Here is a 24364-nt window from a genome sequence, read left to right as displayed (position 1 = left end):
ATCTGGGTCTTGGGGACAGTTATCCATCTACATCTAAATACAAAATAAATTTATGAAGAGACAAAAAGAAATGTGTTCACTGATATGTTAACAATGGTTTTCTCTTAGGGAGATTTTTAGTTGATTTAGCTCTTTTTAACTTTTTTGAATCGCTCAATTTTTATACAATTAGCATATCTCACTTTTATGGTAAGTAAAAATAATGACTCTGGTCATGGAAAAAAAATTTTTAAGTCTCTTTTAAATCAGAATAGCTATTTATTATTGTCTGACTCTCTCAAAGGATCTGGTTCAGTGGAAACCACTCTATTAGAATTCCATGTATGCAAAGACCTTGAGAAGTTCTGTATAGGATAGCAACCTATTCAAGTTCGGGCTGAGCCACACTATTCATCTCCTTAAAGTACGTGCCATAATTTTTTCTTTCAATATAAACTCTCAGTGTAAGTTACAGCAATTTGTATTTCAAGAGCCTAAGCTATTATGCTTTATTATGAAAGTGTTTTCACAAAACTAATACATGAAAAATTTTACGGTGAAATTTAGTGTGCTTTTTATTTGTCCTGTTGGTCAAATTAATTATACCAAGTCCACTTGTGCCAGTTTGAGATGATGATGATTTTGTAGCAGGCCAGCTAGAGATATGACATAGATGCTGAGTGTGAACAGAGGAAGGCAAAAGAAGGGGAAAGGAATACATTTCTTCTTCTTGCTCAGGAATCCTTCCCAGCCTGGGTGGTTAGGCATGATTCCCAGGTTTGTCTTTGCAGACTATCCTAACCCCATCTAGATGTACAGGCTAATGCACTGGTTGAGAAGGTGAGCTTTGAAATTTGACTACCTTTGTTTAAATCTCAACCTTTTTTTTTTTTTGATTGTGATCTTGGACAAATTTCTGAAACTCTTTGTTTCCTCATCTGTAATATGTGGATAATTCTCTTAGGTTACCTGTGAACATGAAATAAAAGGGCCTATATATCAAACACAGTGTCTGGAACAGAGAACACATTCAGTTAGTTGCCTTTATTCTTTTGTGCTTCTTAGTTTAATGGTCTCTTCAGGCCAAAGCAATTTTCTCAAAATATGATCCACCACAGGATGAATGCCACTTTGTACCCATTCCTATTCCCACCCCATCCACTTCAGTTCTACCAAGGGAATAGTAGAGGTTTGAGAAGCTACATCTAAAAGATTGCTGGCCCTTGTACCATACTGGTTTCACTCTCAAGGTTTCTAGAAAGGAGACATGAATGAGAAAATGCTAATACTCAATATATTCTGTTTTACAAGTAATGCTATGTGCTATATCAGAAATTAAAATTGGAAAAAGTTTCATTTACAGTACTTCAGTGTGAATCACTGTGTTGCCATTTGAAGGAATGTATCCTTGAGCAAAGTGAATCTTAATGTGGGAATTTTTGACAAAGATTTTGACACGTTCTTAACTATCAGGTTCTAGCTGGTGCCCAAATAATACTGACCTGAAGGTGAGAGGCAATGCCACCAGCATTATAAAGAGCTTTGAAGACACAATTGCTGGCTGTATTTAAATACATGCTTTCTTTTATCTGGGGCAGGTACTTGCTTTATAAAGGCTTGTCTCCTGTTGGACCTAATTCTTCGCTCTTGCGAGGAAGGAGGGTTATGATCAGAGCAAGGTTAAAACTAGCTCAGTGACAATGACTGGGAGCTGGTCCTTAGAATCTGTTTGTCCATTCATCTATTTAACTTGTTATTAACAGTTCATAGTTTATTTTGCACTGCAGATATCTTTTCATTATTTTGGAAGAAAATGAATTTCTGAACTATACTGTAATTAAAATGTTTTATTAAATATAAGGTTTGAACTGTCAATATCACTTGGCCTATTATTATGCAAAATTCCTTTGTAAACTAGTTCAAATTACATTTCCATGCACAACGAGAAAGGATGACTCACTTAGGTAAGCTAATACTATAGAACAAAGATGATGAAGTGAGCTTAGAAAAGCTTATACAGGAGGAGGTGGCCAAGATGGCAGAGTAGGAAGACCCTGAACTCACATCCTCTAACAGACACACCAAAATTATAACTACTTACAGAGGTACCATCTATGAGAACGACCTGAAGGCTAGCAGAAAAGATTTTCTACAACTAAAAACATAAAGAAGGAACTACCATGAGACAGGAGGGGGGGACAAAAACACAGTATTGTCAGGACCCACACCCTTGGGTCAGCAACTCACAAATAGGAGGAATATCACAATCATAGAAGTCCTCTCCAAGGAGCGAGGGGTCCAGGTCCCATATTGGACTCCCTGGCCTGTGAGTCCTACACCTGCAATATGAGCCCCTATAACGTCTGGCTTTGAAAACCAGTGAGGTTTGTGTTTGGGAGAGCAGGAGGGCTTTAGGAAACAGAGACTTCACTCTTAAAGGGCGTGCACAAAATCTCATACACTCCAAGTCCCGGTAGTTTGAAAGGACCCTGGATCAGACCCACTTACTAATCTTAGGGAGCCTCTGGAGAGGCAGGGGGCAAGTAGGAGCACCCTTGGTGATGAAGACACTGGCAGCAGCCATTTTAGGGGGCTCATTCTACCATGTGGACACAGGCGCTGGCAAGTGCAACTTTGGAATCCTCTGTCTATCCTGATAGTGCTGGGTACTCGGCACCAGACCCAGGCTGGCACCTGCCCCAAGATGCACCCTGCCTCTCTGGCCCAGGTCATGCATACTGCTGTGTGGGGACTCAGCCCCACCACCAGTGGGACTAGCACCAGCTATGCAGGAAGCCTACCCTCCAGTGGGGCCTGCAGCCACTGCATGACGTACAGCCTTGGAGCCAACTGGCCTGGGTGGGGCAAGCCTGCTTACCAGCGCACCCACAGTAGTCAGCCCTACAACAACAGAAGTGTGCAAGTGGCCCACAGAGGGGCCTCCCCTAGAGCATACAGCTCTGCTAACCAGAGGGGAGTGCACTGCTGGGACACATAGGCTATCTCCCACATAAGGACACTTCTTCAAGATCAGAAAATATAATCAACATACCTAATACACAGAAATAAAACCAGAGACTTAGGCAAAATAAGGAGAAAGAGGGATATGTTCTGACCAAAGGAACAAGACAAAACCTGAGAAAAAGAACTAAATGAAGTGCAGATAAGCACTCTACCCAGTAAAGAGTTCAAGATAATGTTCATAAAAATGCCCACTGAGCTTGGGAGAAGAATGGCTAAACAGAGAATTTCAACAAAGAGTTAGAAGATATAAAGAGAACAAAACAGCTGAAGAACACATTAAGTGAAATGAAAAATACACTAGAAAGAATCAAAAGTAGATTAGATGATACAGAGGAATGGATAAGTGATCTAAAAGACAGAGTAGTGGAAATCACCCAAGCTGAACAGAAAAATGAAAAAAAGGATTAAAAAAAAATAAGGATAGTTTGAGGCCTCTGAGACAACATTGAGTGTACTAACATTCACATTATAGGAGTCCCAAAAGCAGAAGAGAGAAAGGGACAGAGGACTTACTTGAAGAGATAATAGTCAAAAATATCCCCAACTTAGGGAAGGAAACACATCCAGGTTCAGAAAGCACAGAGTCCCAAACAAGATCCACCCGAAGAGGTCCACACCAAGACACATTATAGTTAAAATAGCAAAAACTAAAGATAAAGAGAGAATCTTAAAAGCATCACAAAAAAAGAAAATAGTTATGTACAAGAGAAATCCCATAAGGTATCAGCTGACTTTTGAGCAGAAACTTTGCAGTCTAAAAGGGAGTGGCACAATATATTTAAAGTGATGAAAGGAAAAAAACCTACAACCAGGAATACTCTACCCAGCAAGGTTATCATTCAGATTTGAAAGAGGTAAAGAGTTTTACAGACAAGCAAAACCTAAGAGTTCAGCACCACAAAAACCAGCTTTACAAGAAATGTTAAAGGAACTTCTCTAGGCAGTAAAGGCCATAATTAGAAATATAACAATTATAAAAAGAAAAAATCTCACTGGTAAAGGCAATAGATCAACTACTTACAAAGTTAGCAGGAAGGTTAAAAGACAAAAGTAGTAAAATTATCTATATTCACAGTAAGTAGTTAAGGGATACACACAAAAAAGATACAAAACATGATGTCAAAAAAATTAAACAGGAGAGGGGAAGTAAAAATGTAGAGTTGTTAGAATGTGTTTGACCTTGAGCTCATCAATGTAAAATATTACTATAATAATATATATGTTGTTATATATGAACCTCATGGGAGCCACAAAGCAAAAACCTGTAATAGATAAACACACAAAAAGAGAGAAAAAAAATCCAAACATAACAGTAAAGATTCTCATCAAATCACAAGGAAAAAGAGCAAAAGAAGAAGAGAGGAACAAAAAAGAACTACAAAAAGAACCAGAAAACAATTAACAAAATGACAGTAAGTACATACCTATCAATAATTACATTACATATAAATGGACTAAATGCTCCAATCAAAAGGCATAGAATAGCTGAATGGATACAAAACCAAGATCCATTTATATGCTGCCTACAAAAGACTCACTTCAGATCTAAAGACACACACAGAATGAAAGGGAGTGGATTGAAAAAGATATTCCATACAAATGCAAATGAAAAGAAAGCCAGGGTAGCAATACTTAATATCAGACAAAATATACTTTAAAACAAAGACTATAACAAGAGACAAAGAAGAGCATTATGTAATGATCAAGGGATCAAGCCAAAAAGAAGATACAACAACTGCAAATATATGTACACCCAACTTAGGAGCACCTAAATACATTAAGCAAATATTAACAGCTATAAAGGGAGAAATTGACAGTAATACAATAACAGAAGGGAAATTTAACACCCAATATATCAATGGACAGATCAGACAGAAAATCAGTAAGGAAACACTGGCCTTAAATGACATATTAAATCATATGGACTTAATATATACAACATTTCTTCCAAAAACAGCAAAATACATGTTCTTTTCAAGTGCACATGGAACAAATATCCAGGACAGATTACATGCTAGGCCTCCAAACAAGTCTCAATAAATTTAAGAAGACTGAAATCATATCAAGCATCTTTTCTAACCACAATGGTGTGAAACTATAAGTTATCTGAAAGAAAATAACTGCAAGAAACACAAACATGTGGAGTCTAAAAAACATGCTACTAAACAACCATTGGGTCCCTAAAGAAATTAAAAAGGAAATCAAAAAAATACCTGGAAACAAATAAGAATGGAAAAACAACAATCCAAAATCTATGGGATGCATAAAAGCACTTCTAGGGTAAAGTTTAAAGTCATACAAGCCTACCTCAGGAAACAAGAAAAATATCAAATAAAAACATGTAACCTTATACTGAAAGGAACTAGAAAAACAAACAAATCCAAAAGTTAGTAGAAGGGAAAAAAAATACATATGAGAGCAGAAATAAATAAAATAGAGACAAAAAAAAAAAAACTATCAATGAAACTAAGAGCTGGTTCTTTTAAAACATAAACTGTTAGCAAGACTTATCAAGTTAAAAAGAGAACCCAAAAATAAAATCAGAAATTAAAGAGGAGAAGTTACAATCAACACTACAGAAACACAAAGGATCATAAGAAATTACTATGAACAATTATATGGTAATAAAATGGACAACCTAGTAGAAATGGATAAATCCCTAGAAAGATACAATATCCCCAAACTGAATCAGGAAGAAATAGAAAATATGATCAAACAATACCAGTAATGAAACTGAATCAATAATAATAATAGTAGTAGTAGTAATAATAATATTATAATAAAAAATAACTCCCAACAAACATGAGTCCAGGACCAGATGGCTTTAGAGGTGAATTCTAGAAGACATTTGAATAAGACTTAATACCTATATTTTTCAAACTACTGCCGAAAATTAAAGAGGAAAAAAATGTTTTGGAACTCATTCTACCAGGCCACCATCACCCTGATACCAAAACCAGAAAAAGATACCACAATAAAAGAAAATTACAGGCCAGATATCACTGGTGAATATAGATGCAAGAACCCTCAACAAAAATATTAGCAAACCAAACTCAGCAATACATTAAAATGATCATAAACCATTATCAAATGGGATTGATCCCAAGAATGCAAGGATGGTTAATGTCTGCAAGTCAATCAATATGATACTCCGCATTAAAAAATTGAAAAATATCATCTCAATAGACGTAAAAAAATCTTGTGACAAAATTCAACATTGATTTATAATGAAAACTCAGCAAAGTGGGAATAGTGGAAGAATACCACAATATAATAAAGGCCATACATGACATAGTTACAGCCAACATCATATCCAACAGTGAGATGCTAAAAGCATTTTCTTTAAGGTTAAGAATAAGACAAGGATGCCCACTCTCACCACTTTTATTAAACATAGTACTGAAAGTCCTAGCTACAGCAATCAGGCAAGAAAAAGAAATAAAAGGAATCCAAATGGGAAAGAAGCAGTAAAACTGTCATTGTTTGCAGATGAGATGATATTATATATAGAAAATCCTAAAGACATCACCAAAAAAACTATTAAAACTTATAAATGAATTTGGTAAAGTTTCACAATACAAAATTAATATACAGGAATCTGTTGGATTTCTATACACTGTCTGATAGTTCAGATATCAGAACTATCAGAAAGATAAATTAAGAAAACAATCCCATTTATAACTGCATCGAAAGAATACCTAGGAATAAATCTAACCAAATAGGTAAATAATTGTACCCTGAAAACTAGAAGACATTAATGAAAGAAATTGAAAATGACAAAAACAATTAGAAAGCTATTCCATGCTCATGAATTGGAAGAATCAGTGTTGTTAAAATAACCGTACTACCCAAGGCAATCTACAGGTTCAATGCAATCCCTAGCAAAAGGCATTTTTCACAAAACTAGAACAAACAATACTAAAATTTGTATGGAAACAAAAAAGACCCTGAGTAACCAAGGCAATCTTGAGAAAGAAGAACAAATTTGTGGGGGTGGGGTGGGGTGGGGATCATGCTCTCTGATTTCAAACTATACTGCAAAGCTACAGTAATCAAAACAGTAGGTACTGGCACAAAAACAGACACAGAGATCAATGGAACAGAATAGAATGCCCAGAAATGAACCCACACTTATATGGTCAATTGATCTACAACAAAGGAAGCAAGGATATACACTGGGGAAAAGACAGGCTTTCCAATAAATGGTTCTGGAAAAAACTAAACAGCTACATGCAAAATAATCAAACTGACAACTTTCTCATACCATGTACAAAAAATAAACTCAAAATGGATTAAAGACTTAAATATGAGTCCCGGAACTATAAAACTCCTAGAAGAAAATATAGGGAGTAGGCTCTTTGACATCAGTGTTAGCAATATATTTCTCAATATGTCTCCTCAGGGAATGGAAACAAAAGCAAAAATAAACAAATTGGCTATACCAAACCAAAAATCTGTTGCACAGTGAAGGAAACTATCAACAAAACAAAAAGTTGGCCTATTGAATGGGAGAAATATTTGCAAACATCACATTAATAAGGAGTTAATATCCAAAATATACAAAGAAACCATATAACTCAACATCAAAAAACCCCCAAACAATCTAATTAAAAAGTAGGCAGAGGAACTGAATAGACGTTTGTCCGAAGAAGACATACAGATGGCCAACAGACACTTGAAAAGATGCTCAACATCACTAATCATCAAGGAGATGCAAATCAAAACCACAATGAAAATCCACCTCACACCTCTCAGAATGGCTATCATCAAAGATACAACAAATAACAAATGTTGGTGAGGATGTGGAGAAAAGGGAACCCTCATGCACTGTTGGTGGGCTTGTAAATTGGTATATATAGCTGCTGTGGAAAGAGTATGGAGGTTCCTATAAAAAATTAAAAATAGAACTGCTATATGATCCAGCAATTTCACTTCTGGGTGTTTACTCAAAAAACCCCAAAACACTAATTCCAAAAGATATGTACATCCCAGTGTTCATAGCAGCATTATGTACAATAGCCAAGATATGGAAGCAACCTAAGTGCCCATCAATAGACGAATGGATAAAGAAGATGTGGTGTGTGTGTTTTATATAAAATAAAATATTACTCAGCCATAAAAAAATGAAATCTTGCCATTTGCAACAAAATGGATGGATCTAGAGAGTAGTATGCTAAGTGAAATGTCAGACAGAGAAAGAGAAATACAATATGAACTCACTTATATGTGGAATCTAAAAGCAAACCAAACAAACAAAACTAAAAGAAAAGAGACTCATAGACACAGAAAACAAATGTATGGTTGCCAGAGGGGAAGTAAGTGGGGGTGGTAAAATAGGTGAAGGGGATGAAGAGGTACAAACATCCAGTTATAAAATAAATAAGTCAGAGGGATGTAACATACAGCATAAGGAACATGGTCAATAATATTGTAATAACTGTATGGGGACAGATGATTACTAGGCTTAACTTCGGTGATCATTTCATAATGTAGGCAAATATCAAATCACTATGTAGTACACCTGAAACTAACATAATATTTGTACATCAACTATATTTCAAGAAAAGAAAAGAAAAGCTTACACAGGAAACCTGGGTTCTAGTCCTCGATCTTTCACTAATAGGTTTATGTTTAGTCATATAATCTTACTGGGCCTCAGGCCACCTCTCAGAAAATGAAGGGCCAAACTAAATTACATCTAAGGGTTCCTTCCAGCCGGAAGATTCTATGAACCTGAAATTTGACATAATAAATATGCATTGTGAAAGCACGTTCATTATATTTAACCTTATGGAAACAGCCCAACAAACCTGTGGCAATAGCTTGGGCCAAAGGATAAAGGGGGAATTACCCAAGTAACACAAAGGTGGCATAAGGAAGCATGATGATTCACTCTGGAAGCATCACCCTGAGTTTACAGCACATGCATATTCTCCTGGGATGTGGAGGTTTTATTTGCTCTGTTCTCTCAAGCCCAACGCGTAAAGGGGATCTGCTTCTTAACTGTTGTATTTTCTGTGTTACTAATTGTCAAAGAACATGCGCTGGATAGAAATAGTAGTAGCTTTCCCAAGAAGAGCACTAAAACAGACTCCAAGGCATAAGGAAATCTAGGCAGAGTCATCCTAATTGTAATAGCTGGACAACAGCAAAACAGGAATGGCAAATATTTTCTCTAAACAAACCAGCACACAATTTAATCAGGCAATCCATGTTACATGGGATGGCATAAAATCATTTCTTTATTTTGGGCTGTCTTTAAACAGGGAGGAAATAGATTTCTAAGTAATCCAGGAACAATATGGCCATGGTCTGTATTGTAAAATTTAAGTAGCTCACATTTAATCCAAATTGAGGTAATTTACGGAATTCATGACAAGGCCTATAGTGAAAAGAAAAGTTCTATAAGTGAAGATGGAAAGAAGGAGGGAGGAAGGAAGGCAGGCGGGGTGGCGGGGGAGGGAGGGAATAAAGGAAGGAAGGGAAGGAAAGAAAGAGAAAGAAAACCCTAGACTGAGAAAAATGTATAGGTCCTATTCTATAAGATAAACTGTGCCAAACTGTGGGAGTATGCTTTTCTCTACTCTGGTTACAGTTCTCAACCAGATTCACCAAAAGAGGCAAAAGACGCATAATAAAACTTTAACAACCAAGTAAACCAGCAAGCCAACTATTAGACCCTCTAGACATGTATAAACACTAGGTTGTTCTGTCTCCATCATTTTGCAATACTCCCCTATTGCCAGACAATGCTTCACAACCTATCAGATACTGGCCTCAAACTCTATGTTCAGGAAACAACTGAAACAGCTCTGTTCAGTAGCAGTTGGGTACAGTAACAAAGCTGAAGTAGGGTAATAAAGGAGCCATAAAATCACCATAAACTTCAAAAAGAAAAAAGGCATGAAGTTGCTGTGTATTAAACACCTTTGTATTCAGATCCATATTGAACTAAATTTACAATTATACATGTAGAAAATAAAAATATTTAGTGTAAAACAAAGTTTTAGTGTAAGAAAACATGCAGTAAAAAAGGCTAATCTTTAGAGAGAGAGTAAATTAGTAGTTGCTGGAGCTGAGGGTAGGAATGGAGAGCATTTGCAAATGGGCCACAAGGGTTCTATTAAAGTGATGGAAATGTTCTAAAATTGGATTGTGGTGGTGATTGTACAATTCTGTGGTAAGTAGATTATACCTCAAAAAAGCTTTTAAGGAATTTTAAAATAAGAAAAAGCCAGAAAATATGTGTATCTATATTTTTTAGTTCTTGTCTTTATTGATTGTGAGATAGGTATATTTTTAATTTACATTTTAAGGAACTAAATGTCAGAAATGTTTTTCTTTCTATGCTTATCTTTACCCCTTCAATAAAAGTTCCCCAATTAATCAAAACTATATTTCATTTTTACTCTAGTTTCTGTAAACTATTAACATTTTTATAAAAAATTTTATTCTTTTTTATGACTTCTCTATTTGCTATTTATTAAAAGTCCTAAATTCAAAGAAGTCCTCATGTCCAAAAAAAAGGTGGGATCATGGGTCATTTTAAGCAAAATGTACATAACTATCACACAATTCTTAAAACTTATCTAGTCAAAATAATACATATTTGCTGGGTAATGTCTTTTATTATTTTAATAATGTACAAACTACAATCATACCCGTTCGTAATATCTGGAGCCTCATTTTCCTCACTTAGAGAATAAAACCACATTATTTTATAGTCACAGATATTGTAAGACCAAATCAGATAGTGTATGTGAAAGTGCTTTGAAAATTAAAAAGTGCTATGTAAGAATTACCATTATTACCATGACTTCCAAGATATGTGGGAATGCTAATTAAAATGGATACTTATAAATAGTATTTTCCTGTTACAATTCATAATTAAATCTGGTTTTAAATTAGTTGTTCCAACCACCCGAATGAAATAGAAGGAACAGGAAAAATTAATGTCTGAATTTAAGGAAGTTTTTTTTTCAAAGAGAAAGAAAAAGCAGTGTTATTGCTCTAATGCAAATAACTTTTTTGGACATGACATACTAATGTGTCCAAGTATTCAGGAAGAACCGACTTAACTACATTACTGAAAGTGACATCTTTTAAGGGCACAGAAAGCTTCTATTCTACCAAGTAGTATTGGATTGTACTCCTCAACATTTCCTAACCAAAAAAAAGGAATTCTTATGTGAGAATTACTTTTCTCTGTGTAATAGTACTATAAAGTTCAGGAAACATTAACCATAATCTTAATTATAAACTTCTGTTTTCAATCTGTTGTTAAAACCTCTTTTCTCACTAGTTATCCACAGTTTTATTATTTATCTGTCTCTCTTCATTACACAATAATATCACAGATTTCTTTTCCCTAGTCAATGTCTAAAACTTAAAAAGGAACCACGGCATCTGGTTTGTTCCATAGGATACACAGGGAGGAACATAGGGAACTTGTCACCGTCTGCATGATGCATGTCCAAATGACACAGAGAATGCAAAGGATGGACCATGAGTTGAATAGCGATGTCAGAGTCGGGAAACTATTCAGCCATGAGCACAGAGGCATGGCCCTGTTGTACGATTTTATAGTTAAGACTTTATGTGTAAAATTTATTTCATAGATAGCCACTAAGTTATCTATATTAATGGTGAGGTATATCAATTTCAGAATAAAGAACCTAGAAAAAGCAGCTTTTTAAAATTTATTTTATCTACTCTTTTTTGTTTAATCCCACTTGCCATTTGCATAAGTGATAATCAGGAGACAGTCTCTGCTTTTCATCCTTGTTTTCCTTCCCAGGGTCACCTCAACTTCTTATCAAAATGTAACGCCATTTTCTCTGTAACTTGCCTTGAGACCTAAAATTCAGTTTTACAGCTAGTGATAAGAAACATAAGGAAATATCTGTATTTTTAAATTCAAATTGAGTCAAAAACATGTGAAGCAATTTTCATAGAGAAAATAGTTTTCATTTTAATTTTTTAAAAAGACGTTTAACTTTTAGTTCAGAGGAAGATAAGAAAAAGAACTTCATACTTTTCTGTTTTCAATTACAACATGAACAAAAGTTTGGACTATTTTATAGAAATCATTTGCAAAGGAAAGAGCGCTTGTGATTTCCCTTAATAGGGAATTAGCACTGCTACATTTTGACTCAAAAGCCTACCTACATTGATTCAAGATTGTTTCCTGAAATGTGAAATTTAAATACACCATTTCTCTTCCCTACAGTACTTTTGTTAAATAAACCCTATTTCATTTTGTAGGGATATTAAAATTGATTTTATTACCTATGATGCACTTTAAATTGTTTTCCTTCATAATCAAATAGTTTCTTTCCCTTAAGATTTAATTTCTATGCATAATCTCACTCATATAAAGAACTACTACATGAAATAGTTTAACTGTTGAATATTTCACATAATTCAACTTATTCTAATACTTACAAGCACACTTATAACTTAAAACTTCACATGGATGGAGTTGAGTATCGTAAGCTGACACTTCAGCTTCTTTCATTTATTGACACAGTGAAGATTTAAAATGAGTTTAAATGATCTAGAGAGAATCATATATGGCAAAATTCAACTCCCTGAGATGTGAACAGATTAATTTATGAGAGGTTTTGCATTCTAATCACACTTTTGAGATGTTAGACATAAATAACTTTATAATTTTTTTAAACTGTTACTGGAAGACTTTTAATCAAATGGCTTATAATCAGATCTTAATGTCCTAATATATGCTATATTCAAACTTCACCCTTTCTGATATTAATAAAAGTATAGCTTCTTTCTCTGTTTTTCTACTTCAAAATTTTCACAAGATTTCGTACTTCACACGTAGTTAAGCCAGTTCAACATGTGTTTACTGGTTTTTTGCTTATGCTAACTTATCTACGAAAAACAGTCGCATTAAACATTGAAACTGCTTTGTTCATGAAAGTGGAATCTGAGATTGCAGCCATGACCAGACAGTGGTTCCCATTGGTTTAGCTTGTTACTTTTGGGGTATTGATGATCTCCCCACTCTTACTGTGAATTTGCAAGGCAGTTAACTGAAGCTGGGGCTAAGTACCAAGCCATCTGGCCCACAAAATCTCCTGATTTCTTAGCCCAGTGTTTAGCCTAATATATGGTATATGTCAGCACAATGGGGGATGTTAATATGAAGGACAGAATATGAATTAGCAATAAATTAAATGTATACAGCTGATGAGCTACAGTGAAACATTCAGAATCATCTTTTTTATATTTATTTCTAGAAAGCAAGATAAATCATTTCATTTTATTTAAGAGGATATGGCTATTTTCAACATTACTAACATACACAAGGAGACTGTTCTTCTCCTTCACGGAAGGGATCTCTCTTTGAAAGTGTTTACATAAAATTTTCAGGGACGAGGAATACATCTTGGCACAAAGTAAACTACCTTATTCAGAAGAGAAATTATGATGTTTATCTTTGGGAGCACTGCCACCTCAAAAGAGCCCTTCTAGTCACCTTATAGTGTATTCTTTTATTTCATGGGTGGAAGTTGAGAGCTGTGTCTGTGTTTATTTGCGTTCTTCTCTTGACCTAATGCCCCCCAATGCCCAATGCCTTAAAGTCTAATCTCCTTTAAGAATATAGTACAGTTATACCCTATCAGTTGGTTATCTAGTATTTCTCACTGCTCCCTCACACAACCTCTAGTCAGGCCACTTGCTTTGGTGTCCTGTGAAAACACGTGGCCTTCTGTGTTGTAAACTTTTCCTGGAATGGCCTTTCCCCCAAATGGCCTTTTCGCATCTGTTCATTTAAATCCCAACCTGTTCTCTAAGCCCTGGCTCAAGTTCTGTGTCTTCTCAGGGCCTCGCTACATCATCAGCTCCAAATGCTCTGTTTTTGAAATGCTGAAAACCCTTCTTCATGATTTAGAATTTAATGCAATACTACAGGATTTCACTTGCTATTTTTCATATGTATTGATCTTATCTTCTTACGTAGGAGAAGGCAAGATGTTCTTTGAGGGCACGAATCACACATGATATTGCTATGTTCCACAAAAAATATTTAGGAAATTTTTTAATAGATAAACTTTTACTGAATGTGACGTGACCATAAATTCACTGGATTAAAAAAAAATCAAATTTATGTCACAGAAAACAAAAAGGTGAGTGACCAAACTGTTAAGTGGTGATAAGATAAGTTTTGGATGAACTGTTTTAAGCCATGGAAAGACATGGCCAGTGCCTTCTAGATTTACAATTGGCCCTTAGTATCCTTGAGGGATTGACTCCAGTCTCCCCTGTGGATACCCAAATCCTTAGATGCTCAAGTCCCTCATATAAAATGGCATAATATTTGCATATAACCTAAATACACCCTCCTGTATACTTTAAATCATCCTTAGATTGCTTATAATACCTAATACAATGAAAATGCTATTTAAATAGGTATAAATACAGCATAGGTAATATATAAATAGTTGTAAATACAATGTAAATGCTATGTAAATTGTTTCTGGTGCGTGTCAAATTCAAGTTTTGCTTTTTGAAACCTTATCGAATATTTTCAATCTGAGGTTGGATGAATTCATGGATAGGGAACCTGTGAATATTGAGGGCCAACTGTGGATTGATCTTTCTAGAAAAACATGAAGGTTTAGAGGAGGAAATGCTAACATTTTGCTTTACTATAGAACACTAATTTCAAACACTTTTAAAGAAAAATATTCATTTCAATAGATGGCTAGTGTATAAAATTCCTGTAATTTCAAAAGATGTATAAGAGTGTGACTGTTCGATTTGTTGTCGTTCATTTAGGCTAAACTGTATTCCAGCTATCAATGTACTAAAGAGAATATATTCTACAGTAACAAGATGAATTCATGCATATTTTACCTTATTTGTGTATGTCAAAGCAGAGATAAATTTTATTACCTGTGATTTCTGCTTAGAAACTATCTTGTGGTTAGATGTCTTAGAAGTTGCAGTATACAGGCATACTTCATTTTATTGCGCTTCATTTTTTTATCACACTTTGCAGATACTGCATTTTTAACACATTGAAGGTTTATGGCAACCCTGTGTCAAGGAAGTCTGTCGATATCATTTTTCCAACAGCATTTGCTCACATCGTGTCTCTGTGTCACATTTTAGTAATTCTCACAGTATTTCAAACTTTTTCATTATTATTATATTTGCTATAATAATCTGTGATCAGTGATCTTTGATGTTACTACTCACTGAAGACTCAGATGATAGCATTTTATAGCAATAAAGTATTTTTTGATTAAGGTATGTACATTGTTTTTTTAGACTTAATGCTCTTACATGCTTTATAGACTATAGTATAGCGTATACATAACTGTCAAAAAATTCCAAAACCAAAAAATTCCTGCTACTTGCTTTATTGTGATACTTGCTTTATTGCAGTGGTCTGGAATTGAACCCACAGTATCTGTGAGGAATGCCTGTATTGTGACTGCACCTATTATGTTCAATTAGCATCTATCAAATTGGATTTTTATTAACTATCTGAATAACTTATTTTCTCAGAAATCAACACTATCACGATTACTAATTTGTGTCAGTTTTCATTCTTTTGAAGAATAAATATAAATGAGGATGACATATTTAATAATAATCCAAGTAGGGTATTTCCAGAGAAAAGACTATGTTAAAATGAGGCAATTTTGAGTTTTCAACCAGCACAGAGTGCTTATTCACCTTGGCTACAGAGGACACAAGGCCTTAGGATGGGAGGGTTTCCCAGGCATCCTCTGCAGCATAAATCACAGTGGGCACAAATGGCAGTGCTGTCCAGCGATCCCACAGCTATTCTGTTTCACTGTCATGTGGCCTGGCAGTAAGAAGCTCTTGAAGGGTTTTCGTCTCATGTGGGGTTTCCCTTTGGCTTAGGCTTTCCCCTTACATAATGATGAAACAAAACTCTGTGACTGAGCAATAGGTTTATCACCTAATTTCTTGCCTAATCATCTCTTAGTCCCTATTTTTTTTAGTTGCTTTACATAGCCTTCCACGTCACTTGCATGTGACACACAGTGACCAAGCAGCTGGCAAAAATGCCATGAGAGTGGTATGGATGCCCATACGTACAGCACACAGACCCTGTTACACAAATGTGATTGTGAGTGTGGCAGAATCCTTACAACTTGCTACCACATTGCCCCCTCCTGGGCAATCCGATCATGGGATTGTGGCACAGGAGAAAAGACCTTTGTCCTCCATTTGGCAAGAGCCAGACCCTTATTATGCCCAATCAGGGTGCCATGGTTTAAGAAGATTGTGGAGAAACTGGATATGATTGAGCAGTTTGCACCAAAAACGATTTCCTGTTGAGAGGTTAAGAGGTGGGGCTTTACGATTTAGAAGAGAAATGGATAAATAAGAGCAGACTACTTCAGGTACACAAAGGTTTAGTGTGAGGAAGACTGAAAATTGTTCCCCATCTCTACTCATGACAGATCAGAAAGTAAGGAGCTTTCGTGGTTTGGGGGAATTTAATAGAAGCTATCACTGAAGGTCATTTGAACACCTTAGCCTCACTCATGCATTGGAGAAATGCTTGTATTCTCAGCACTTGGCCTAACAATGGGAGAAAAGAGAGTAAAATATTTCATTCCCTTCCTTTTCTATGGGTAGAGCTGAAAATGATAGTTATCATTAGAATATTTTAATAATAATAACAACACTGCCAACACTTACTGACCTATGATACGTGAGGCACTATTTGGGGACTTTAACTCATTTAATCTTTGCAATGCCTGAGGCACACAGCCTATTATTATCCTCCTTTTAGAGATGAGGAAACTGAGGCTCAAGAGGTTTAAGTAAATGACTAATCACACACAGCTGGTAAGACCTCAATCCAGACAGTCTGATTCCAGAGCTCTAGCTTTTAGCTACCACGTGATACTGTCCGATCTTTATTTTTTCCTCCACAGATATTTTAACACTCAACTAGGAGCCGCAAAAGAGAAGACAGAAAAAAGAGTCTCTGAAGGTTCGACAGAAGAAGAGGTGAATAGCAGATAATCATGGCATCTATTCCGTATTTATGTCTAAGACAGGTTCTTGAATTCTAGAAGACTTTTCTTAAAAAACAAACGTGTACCTATGATAATAAAGTGACACTTGTCTGATTTGATAATGGTGGCTGTTAGTGGTGGTAATAAGAATCTAAATATTTTTAGTAGTCAGAATGATAAAAAAAAGAAAAAGTCTAGTTTAAACATCAGTAGTTCTGGGCAAAAACAACAGCTCTTTCAGTGACCGTGTGGTCTTAGGTCACTTATACACATTATTCATGACTTAGCTCCTGTGAAATGTGGCTTATGCCTCCTATGATAGCTCTAAAGGCAAAATTATATACTGGATATGAGAGCCATCTGAAGATTGTAAAGCTGGGTTCAAATGAAAAGCTCGATGATTTTACTAAGAAAGTAATACTAATTTATTAGTAAACATTATTAATATCAGTTTATTAACAAACTATCCTGCAGTAGTTTCATTGGACGAGAGCAGACCATAAGGCTTGAGGTTATTTATGGCAACGCCTTGATGTCGATCCCTCTGTCTTAGAAATGCTGCCTCCTCTAAGAAATCTTGCCCCTCCACGCACTGAGCACGTGCTTCTCATACTCTGATTATGGGTTTACTTATTAGTTTGCATGATTGTCCCTCCTAGTGGACTGTGAGTCCCTAGAGGCAGTGGCTATTTTCTGTTAAACTGTGTATATCCCAGCAGAGAGCTCACTACATAAATACACAATAAATTGTGTAGAAAGAATATAATCCAAGAAGACAGAGATTATGTGTTCCATATCATTCTTCCTATATTTTATCCAAGTATGGTGCTCTGGTATATGAGGCATTGAATTGCTGAATGAATAGATTACATATTTATTATTTAAAGCAACTGCTACATAGCATTGCTAGATTAAAAAGTTTGACTTGTACCAATCTACTCTGAAAAGCAAGCACCTCTCTGACAAGGGCAAAGGAGAGTAAATTCGGAATGTGACCATAAAGCAATGGGACTAATTTTCACTTGTAATTTGTAAAATCCATCTCCTTATTTTAGTCACGTCTTGTAAATTAAGAGAATTACCTAGATGTCTTATAGCTTTAATGAGTAAATCATATATTTTAAAAAAGCTGAGTTCTTTAGCTGAAGGTATCTCCAGCCAGTGTTAAGGGAAGCATCACACAAATTCAGTGAAACATTTTACGGCTCTAAACCTTTCTTGTCTAATATTTAAGTAAATAACATCATTCTGCCCATCAAAGTCAGAAATCCCAACTACAGCACAAATGGACAAATACAAAAATAGTGGTAGGTCAATCTACTTTTATGGAAGGGGATTTCTCCTACTGCCTGATGGCAACAGTAACTATTTACTGAACTGTACACAGTCTCAGGGAGTTCCTAACGTACTGTACTGGTGTCTGATATCAGGGACTCCTCCATGTTCAGGAGAGGTGGACATTAATCTACATTCTCAAATATGGTTTTTATCCACACAATCTGGAATGCAGCAACTCAGTCACAAGAGTACATTTTTTTCTAATTTTTGTTGTAATATGTCAGTTTTTAAATTTATATTTTAAACAAAGGCACAACAGAACATGCTTTCATTTGGTTCACACCATATTGATGCCATGTGTTTAATGTATGAACTTGTGCCAAAACGTCTTCTTCATCTTCGCTTAGCTGTGTGTGTATACACACAAATAAACGTGTGTGAAATAAATTATATAAAATATTCATACCGTATTTTCTAATACAGTTATATATATGTGAGTATAGATACGTACTATAATCTAAATAGGTGCTTATAACTACAGAATAACTACAACACCATTTACTTAATTTTTAAAGCAGTGGTGAGAATAATTATATGTATATAGATAGATATATAACACATGTAAATATACCTCATCTCCCTTTATATATATTTAAATTTACATTTTAGTTATTGTGATTATAGATAGAGTGCATAATTAAGTTAGTGAGCACTGCTCAGAACTAAGGAAGTAAATAAAGATCACAGAAAATCAGCGGGTATTAAGTGCTTTATGACTCCTCCTCATTAAGTAAATGTGTTTACCTTTCATTTAATATGCAGAGGTTTTCTAAAAAGTAAGTTGGTGTTTATTTTATTTTTCATTTACTGATTACATAACATATTTCACTTTGTTGCAAACTCTGTTGTGCTGAAATGAGAGTATTTGGTACCAATTTAGGAACAATAATGATTAGAGAGAGAAGAAAAGAGAAATCTTAATCTAGGAGAAAAAATTAAGAAGGAAGACAGGACTCTCAAAAGCATTTAAAGAGCAATCACCTACCAGTTCTACTCGTCCGAAACCTCCAACTCCAAGGGTGTCAATGATGTTGAAATCAGACAGCTTCAGGTTGGCGAAGAAAGCAGCTTCAGCTTCATATCTGGAGTTTTTGATGCGAAAAAATGGAAATTTCTTAGAGGTGGAAACACGAGTACCACGTACAACTGTACCGGAATGACATGACTGTGAAACAGGGTTTACCTGCTTAAACTCCATCTTGCTTTTAGAGTCTGCGTTTTCTCACACTCATAATTTTTTGGTCCCAGTTGTGCAGAATAACATAGATTTGCACTTGTATTTCAGAGTAGAAAAATACAAAGTACCCACTGCATGTCAGTCATGTGACTGATAAATCCAGTTATCAAATCAAATTTACATCTCAGTGTTTTTCTATGCGTCTTCTTGTAAGCACAGATTGAGTTGTTCTTTTTTGGTTTTGTTTTGGATTTTTTGGTTTTGCTTGGTTTTGTGTTTGCTGTTCAGATTTTGGATGGCGGTTTCTCATCAGTTTCCCTTATCCACAGGCTGGCAGTGGCTCCTATTAATGTTTATTAAAAGCGGCAAGATCATTGAGGTCTCTGGAGTGAAATCACGGCCAGGTTTTATGAAAACAGATCCGAAAAGCTGAGGACTGATGTGAAACTGTCTGAAATGGATGATTTCTGAAGCATATTCACATTCCTAAAAAGTGTCTTCCCTTCATTTGTGTTTACCCACTGACTCTCAGCTAGTAATTCCAGTCTTTATGCTTGCCAGTTTCTTAGATGAGTGGGGTGAAGGAGCACAGACTAGCCTCCAAAAGTTTAACTCTAGGCACATGCAAATTGGACACATGCAAGTGGCCAAAATAAGCTTCCCCTGATGAGACAAGTGAATATGAGCTGCTTAAAATATCTCCTTATTAAAGCCCCTACTATTTTTAGAAAGGGCAGTAAGGCATAAAGATGATGACCCTCCCACTCACTAAAGTCAGGTCAGGGAGTAATTCAGCTGTCTCAGAAATAAAGTATTTGAAGAGCTATGTGTAACCCATGACCTTCAGCCAGGCGGTACCTGATTCAGTAGTATGCTATAGATAGACATGATGAACATGCTTGAAATAGTGACACAGTTTGTTTATGTCAGCTTTTGGATAGAATCATTCACAGGCATGTTTGGCCTTAAGCTGTGTAACATTTTAGCTATTTCATTATAATCAAACACAAATTCAGACTCTCCACTTGGGAAAAATGTAAAACAGTTATCTAGGTGAGCTTTCAACACTCTCCAATTTACAATGACAATTCTGGTTTTTAACACATTAATTCTTGAAAGACTCACAAGATGGTAAACAGTGTTTCTCGTTATTAGCTGATGATGGGAAATCAACTCTCTCTAGTTAACCTCTATAAACAAGACTGCTAGGCATTCTGAATGGTATCTATAGATTTCTCTCATTAACTACACAATCAAGAGATCAACATAGCACTTCAGGAGATGGTTTACTAGAATGGAACATAAGCAACAAATGTGCATTTCTAGCATTCCAACTGGCTCACAGCTTTTGGAAAATTAAAACTCCATCCCATTTAAAGGGCCAGTGACAGAGTTCACTCCAACAGGTGTTTAAAAAGGACACCTGCTGGGATCAGACCCCCCCCCCCCACCCCCGCTCCACCGTGATAATATGTAGGTGTTCAAGAATTTCCGGCGGTCAAATTCTTAATGAGATTGTTTTTGAATAATATGTGCTTGCTGGATTTAGAAATCTCAGATTGAAGGGGTAAACTCAGACTACTCTGACACCATTTTATATATTTAAAGTATGGTGTTATTATTTATAGCTCTTGAAGACGCACCTCCCCGCCAAATCCTTATATTTGGGTTCTGTAAAATTAGTCTGGAAATGTCTAAACAAGTCATCTTCAGCCATTTGTTGCACATCAGAACTTCCTGAGCATCTTTTAGAAACCACTTAATCTGCGTCCCACCATAGATCAAGTTGATCAGCAATCTCTGGAAGCAGTATCACGTATCTGTACACTTTTACAGCTCCTTGGGTGATTCTGATGTACAGTTAAGGGTTGAGAACCATAGTTCTAACCCCTCTGAAAGCCTCAGGAGGTTCCAGAGCCATAGAAGAATTTTGGGTTGGATTAAAATGATCCAAGGAAATCAGTAGCTGTTCAATGAGTCTGGAGTGTGATGCATTCATGGCAAAAGTATTGGGGACTCATAACTTGGCCTTGACTCCTGCCCCTGTTGTCCTAGACCCATAGGAATGAACAATAGCTCTGTAATGGCTAACACAGCTTTAAAAGAAAAAAAAAAAAAAGCAACGTTGATAAAAAAAAAAGACAGATGCAGAATGCAAAACTTTGCTAATTACTTTGCTATTATTTCTAGGTGAATTTTTAAAATACTTCCTAGTTGGGTGATTTTTATGGAGTGGTTGGTGAGATGCCTGGCTCACGGGCCCAGCCGCTCCGCGGCATGTGGGATCTTCCCGGACCGGGGCACGAACCTGTGTCCCCTGCATCGGCAGGGGGACTCTCAACCACTGCGCCACTAGGGAAGCCCCAACCAAGGAAATGTTGTTGCTTAGAACTTCATGTCTTTTTTTTTCCTCATTGAGATTACTCTTTAGGGAGTCGCTTCATCACAGAGACTCTGTACACTTTTCCTTTTTGAATAAATAGCTTTGTTTTTTAACATGGAAATCACCACCCGAAGAGACCTTTGTAAAAAAGCCAAACTATAGATGATTTAGCTTCTGGAGGTATCTCACCCCTCTAGCTCGTAACTTGGAGGGACGTTTTCATTCTTTCTTTTTACTCAGGAATTATTTGAAAATAATTTGAATCTATCCGTTATGTTCTACATTCTTTAGAGTTGATAATTTTGAGTGGGGAAGGAGACAAAATAAATTGGTTAAGTAAATGGCTCCTGTCCTATAAAACTTCTCTTGCCTGAAGGAGGTAACCGTGGAACACAAGTACCTAGCTTACTTACTACTGTGGGGTACCAGGTCCAAGGAATTAGGCCCAGATTTATGCAACTCTAAAATCCATCTGTGCAAAAGTGTTTATGAGAGGGACAGTTCCCAAGTGTTAAGGGAAGTATATATCAGTAAGGCATTCAATTCCCGACGTTTGGTTGCTTAAAATCTAGCAAAGAGTATGAAGTGTATTTTCTAATGTTCCTACCTTAGTTTGAGATACAGATTTTTTAAGAGAACACTATTATTTACAGTTGACCCTTGAACAATGCAAGGGTTGGGGCGCCGACCCTCCTACGGTCAAAAATTCATGTATAATTTATAGTGGGTCCTCCATATCCACAATTTTTCTGTATCCATAGTTCCATATCTGCCCATTCAACCAACTGGATCATGTAGTATTTACTACTGAAAAAAATCTGCAGATGAGTGGATCTGCACAGTTCAAACCTATGTTGTTCAAGGGTCAACTGTATTCTTTTTTTTTTTTTTTTTGGTATAGGGTGAAAGCTGTGGATTCTCTTTCCAGAAAAGTGCAGATACTGACATACTCTGTATAACTTCAAGGAGCTTATAAACTCTCAAAATAGGTTAACAACATGCAAATAACTATATAACAAGAGAATAAGTGTGTTGGGTGAAGTAGAGAGATAATATATCATTTCTCAAACATACCTGACCATAAGATTCACCTGGGGCTTTGGTGATTAGAATCCACAGTCACAAATTTGTACAGGGTACTCTTTAAATAGTGAAATATGGAACTTTCAAGAACTACTAGAAAGAAACAAAGTTGCCTACATTTTCACCTTCTCTTTTCATTTCTGCTTATACACCAAAGGAGGTTCTAAAAGCAATGAAAATGTAAAGTTGCAGGTGTAATGATGATGAGACCAAGACATAGATGCAAAGTCTAGAAACAGACCAAGACATACATGCAAAGTCTAGAAACAGAAAAATAATACTGGAATAATCTTAACCTCTCTTTATCTAAAACTACATATCTATCCAGTATTATATTCACTTCCTTTCAGAAATAGATAATAACCATTAGTTTTTATTTTTCCATCTCTTCCAATATCACCAGCTTCCACAAAACCAAAGATGTCCTTTATTATTCACCATAATTGTTTCTTTTTTTGTTGTTGCCAGATATCCATGAATCAATTCTGTCATCATTTCAAAATAACACAATTGGGTTCTATTCCTTACGACTGACCACTATTATTAAGAAGCAAACATCTCTCCTTAATACTGAAAACCAAATATGACCCAGTACAAAAATGTCTAAAACGTTAAATTTTATCTTCACCTTGATATTACAATAGCAGAAATGGCTCAGCATTATTCTACAAAGCAAACAATAGTATGTGCAGTGTTAAAGTAAGGTCCAAGAATCCAAACGGACATTCCAGATGGGATACAAAAGCCAGTAATTAAAAGCCAATGAAACAAAAGGCTAATGTGCCCTATTTACTTTAGCAAAATCTATAATCCAAATCAGTTTCAGAAGTCTACTCTAAGGGTCTCCAAGGAAAATCAAACAAAGTCTTAGCGTCTTTTAACCCACGTGCAGATCAGTCACCACTGCTTGGCCTGTGCTCATCTGCTCTTGGGTATATTTTTATTTCCTGTTGAATTTAGTTTTATCAGTTCTTGGGGAAATCTATAAAATGTTTCAGTAAACACACATGAACTCTCATCTATGACTAAGATTTTTATTCTGTAACTTTTAATAGGTAAGATGCGATTCAATCAGACAATCAATGTCTATCTGGACTTAAAAATAATGCAAGAGCGCATCCTAGTATACAAACAGAAGCTCAGGACTCGTGGTCCCGGCTCTGTCGGTGACTTTGTATTTCCAAGTGCTGAATTCAACATGTAGGCCTTTGTAAAGGTATCAACATACACTTAAGTAAATAAGTATGAGTTGTATAGATAAAGTCAGAGCCCTAGCTTACTTAAATGTTCAGATAAACTCCTAGAAATCCTTCCACTTTTTATGTGATCAAAGAACATTGATATCTA

At 35.8% G+C, this 24364-nt stretch overlaps 1 protein-coding gene across 3 annotated transcripts in view; it reads right to left on the bottom strand.

Moving 5' to 3' along the window:
- Positions 1-24364, bottom strand: part of PRKG1 (protein kinase cGMP-dependent 1) — a 1181528-nt gene that overhangs the window by 22530 nt on the left and 1134634 nt on the right. For all 3 annotated transcript variants that reach the window (XM_030864960.2, XM_030864959.2, XM_060286056.1), the window contains one exon: positions 19360-19456. In XM_030864960.2, the coding sequence (XP_030720820.2) occupies positions 19360-19456 (97 nt within the window). The remainder of the gene's footprint in view (positions 1-19359; positions 19457-24364) is intronic.

The sequence above is a fragment of the Globicephala melas genome, chromosome 16 (genome assembly GCF_963455315.2).
Source record: "Globicephala melas chromosome 16, mGloMel1.2, whole genome shotgun sequence".
In the NCBI taxonomy this organism is placed as follows: Eukaryota; Metazoa; Chordata; class Mammalia; order Artiodactyla; family Delphinidae; genus Globicephala; species Globicephala melas.
The sequence above is the reverse complement of the archived record's forward strand: the minus strand, read 5'-3'. Positions and strand labels throughout refer to the sequence as shown.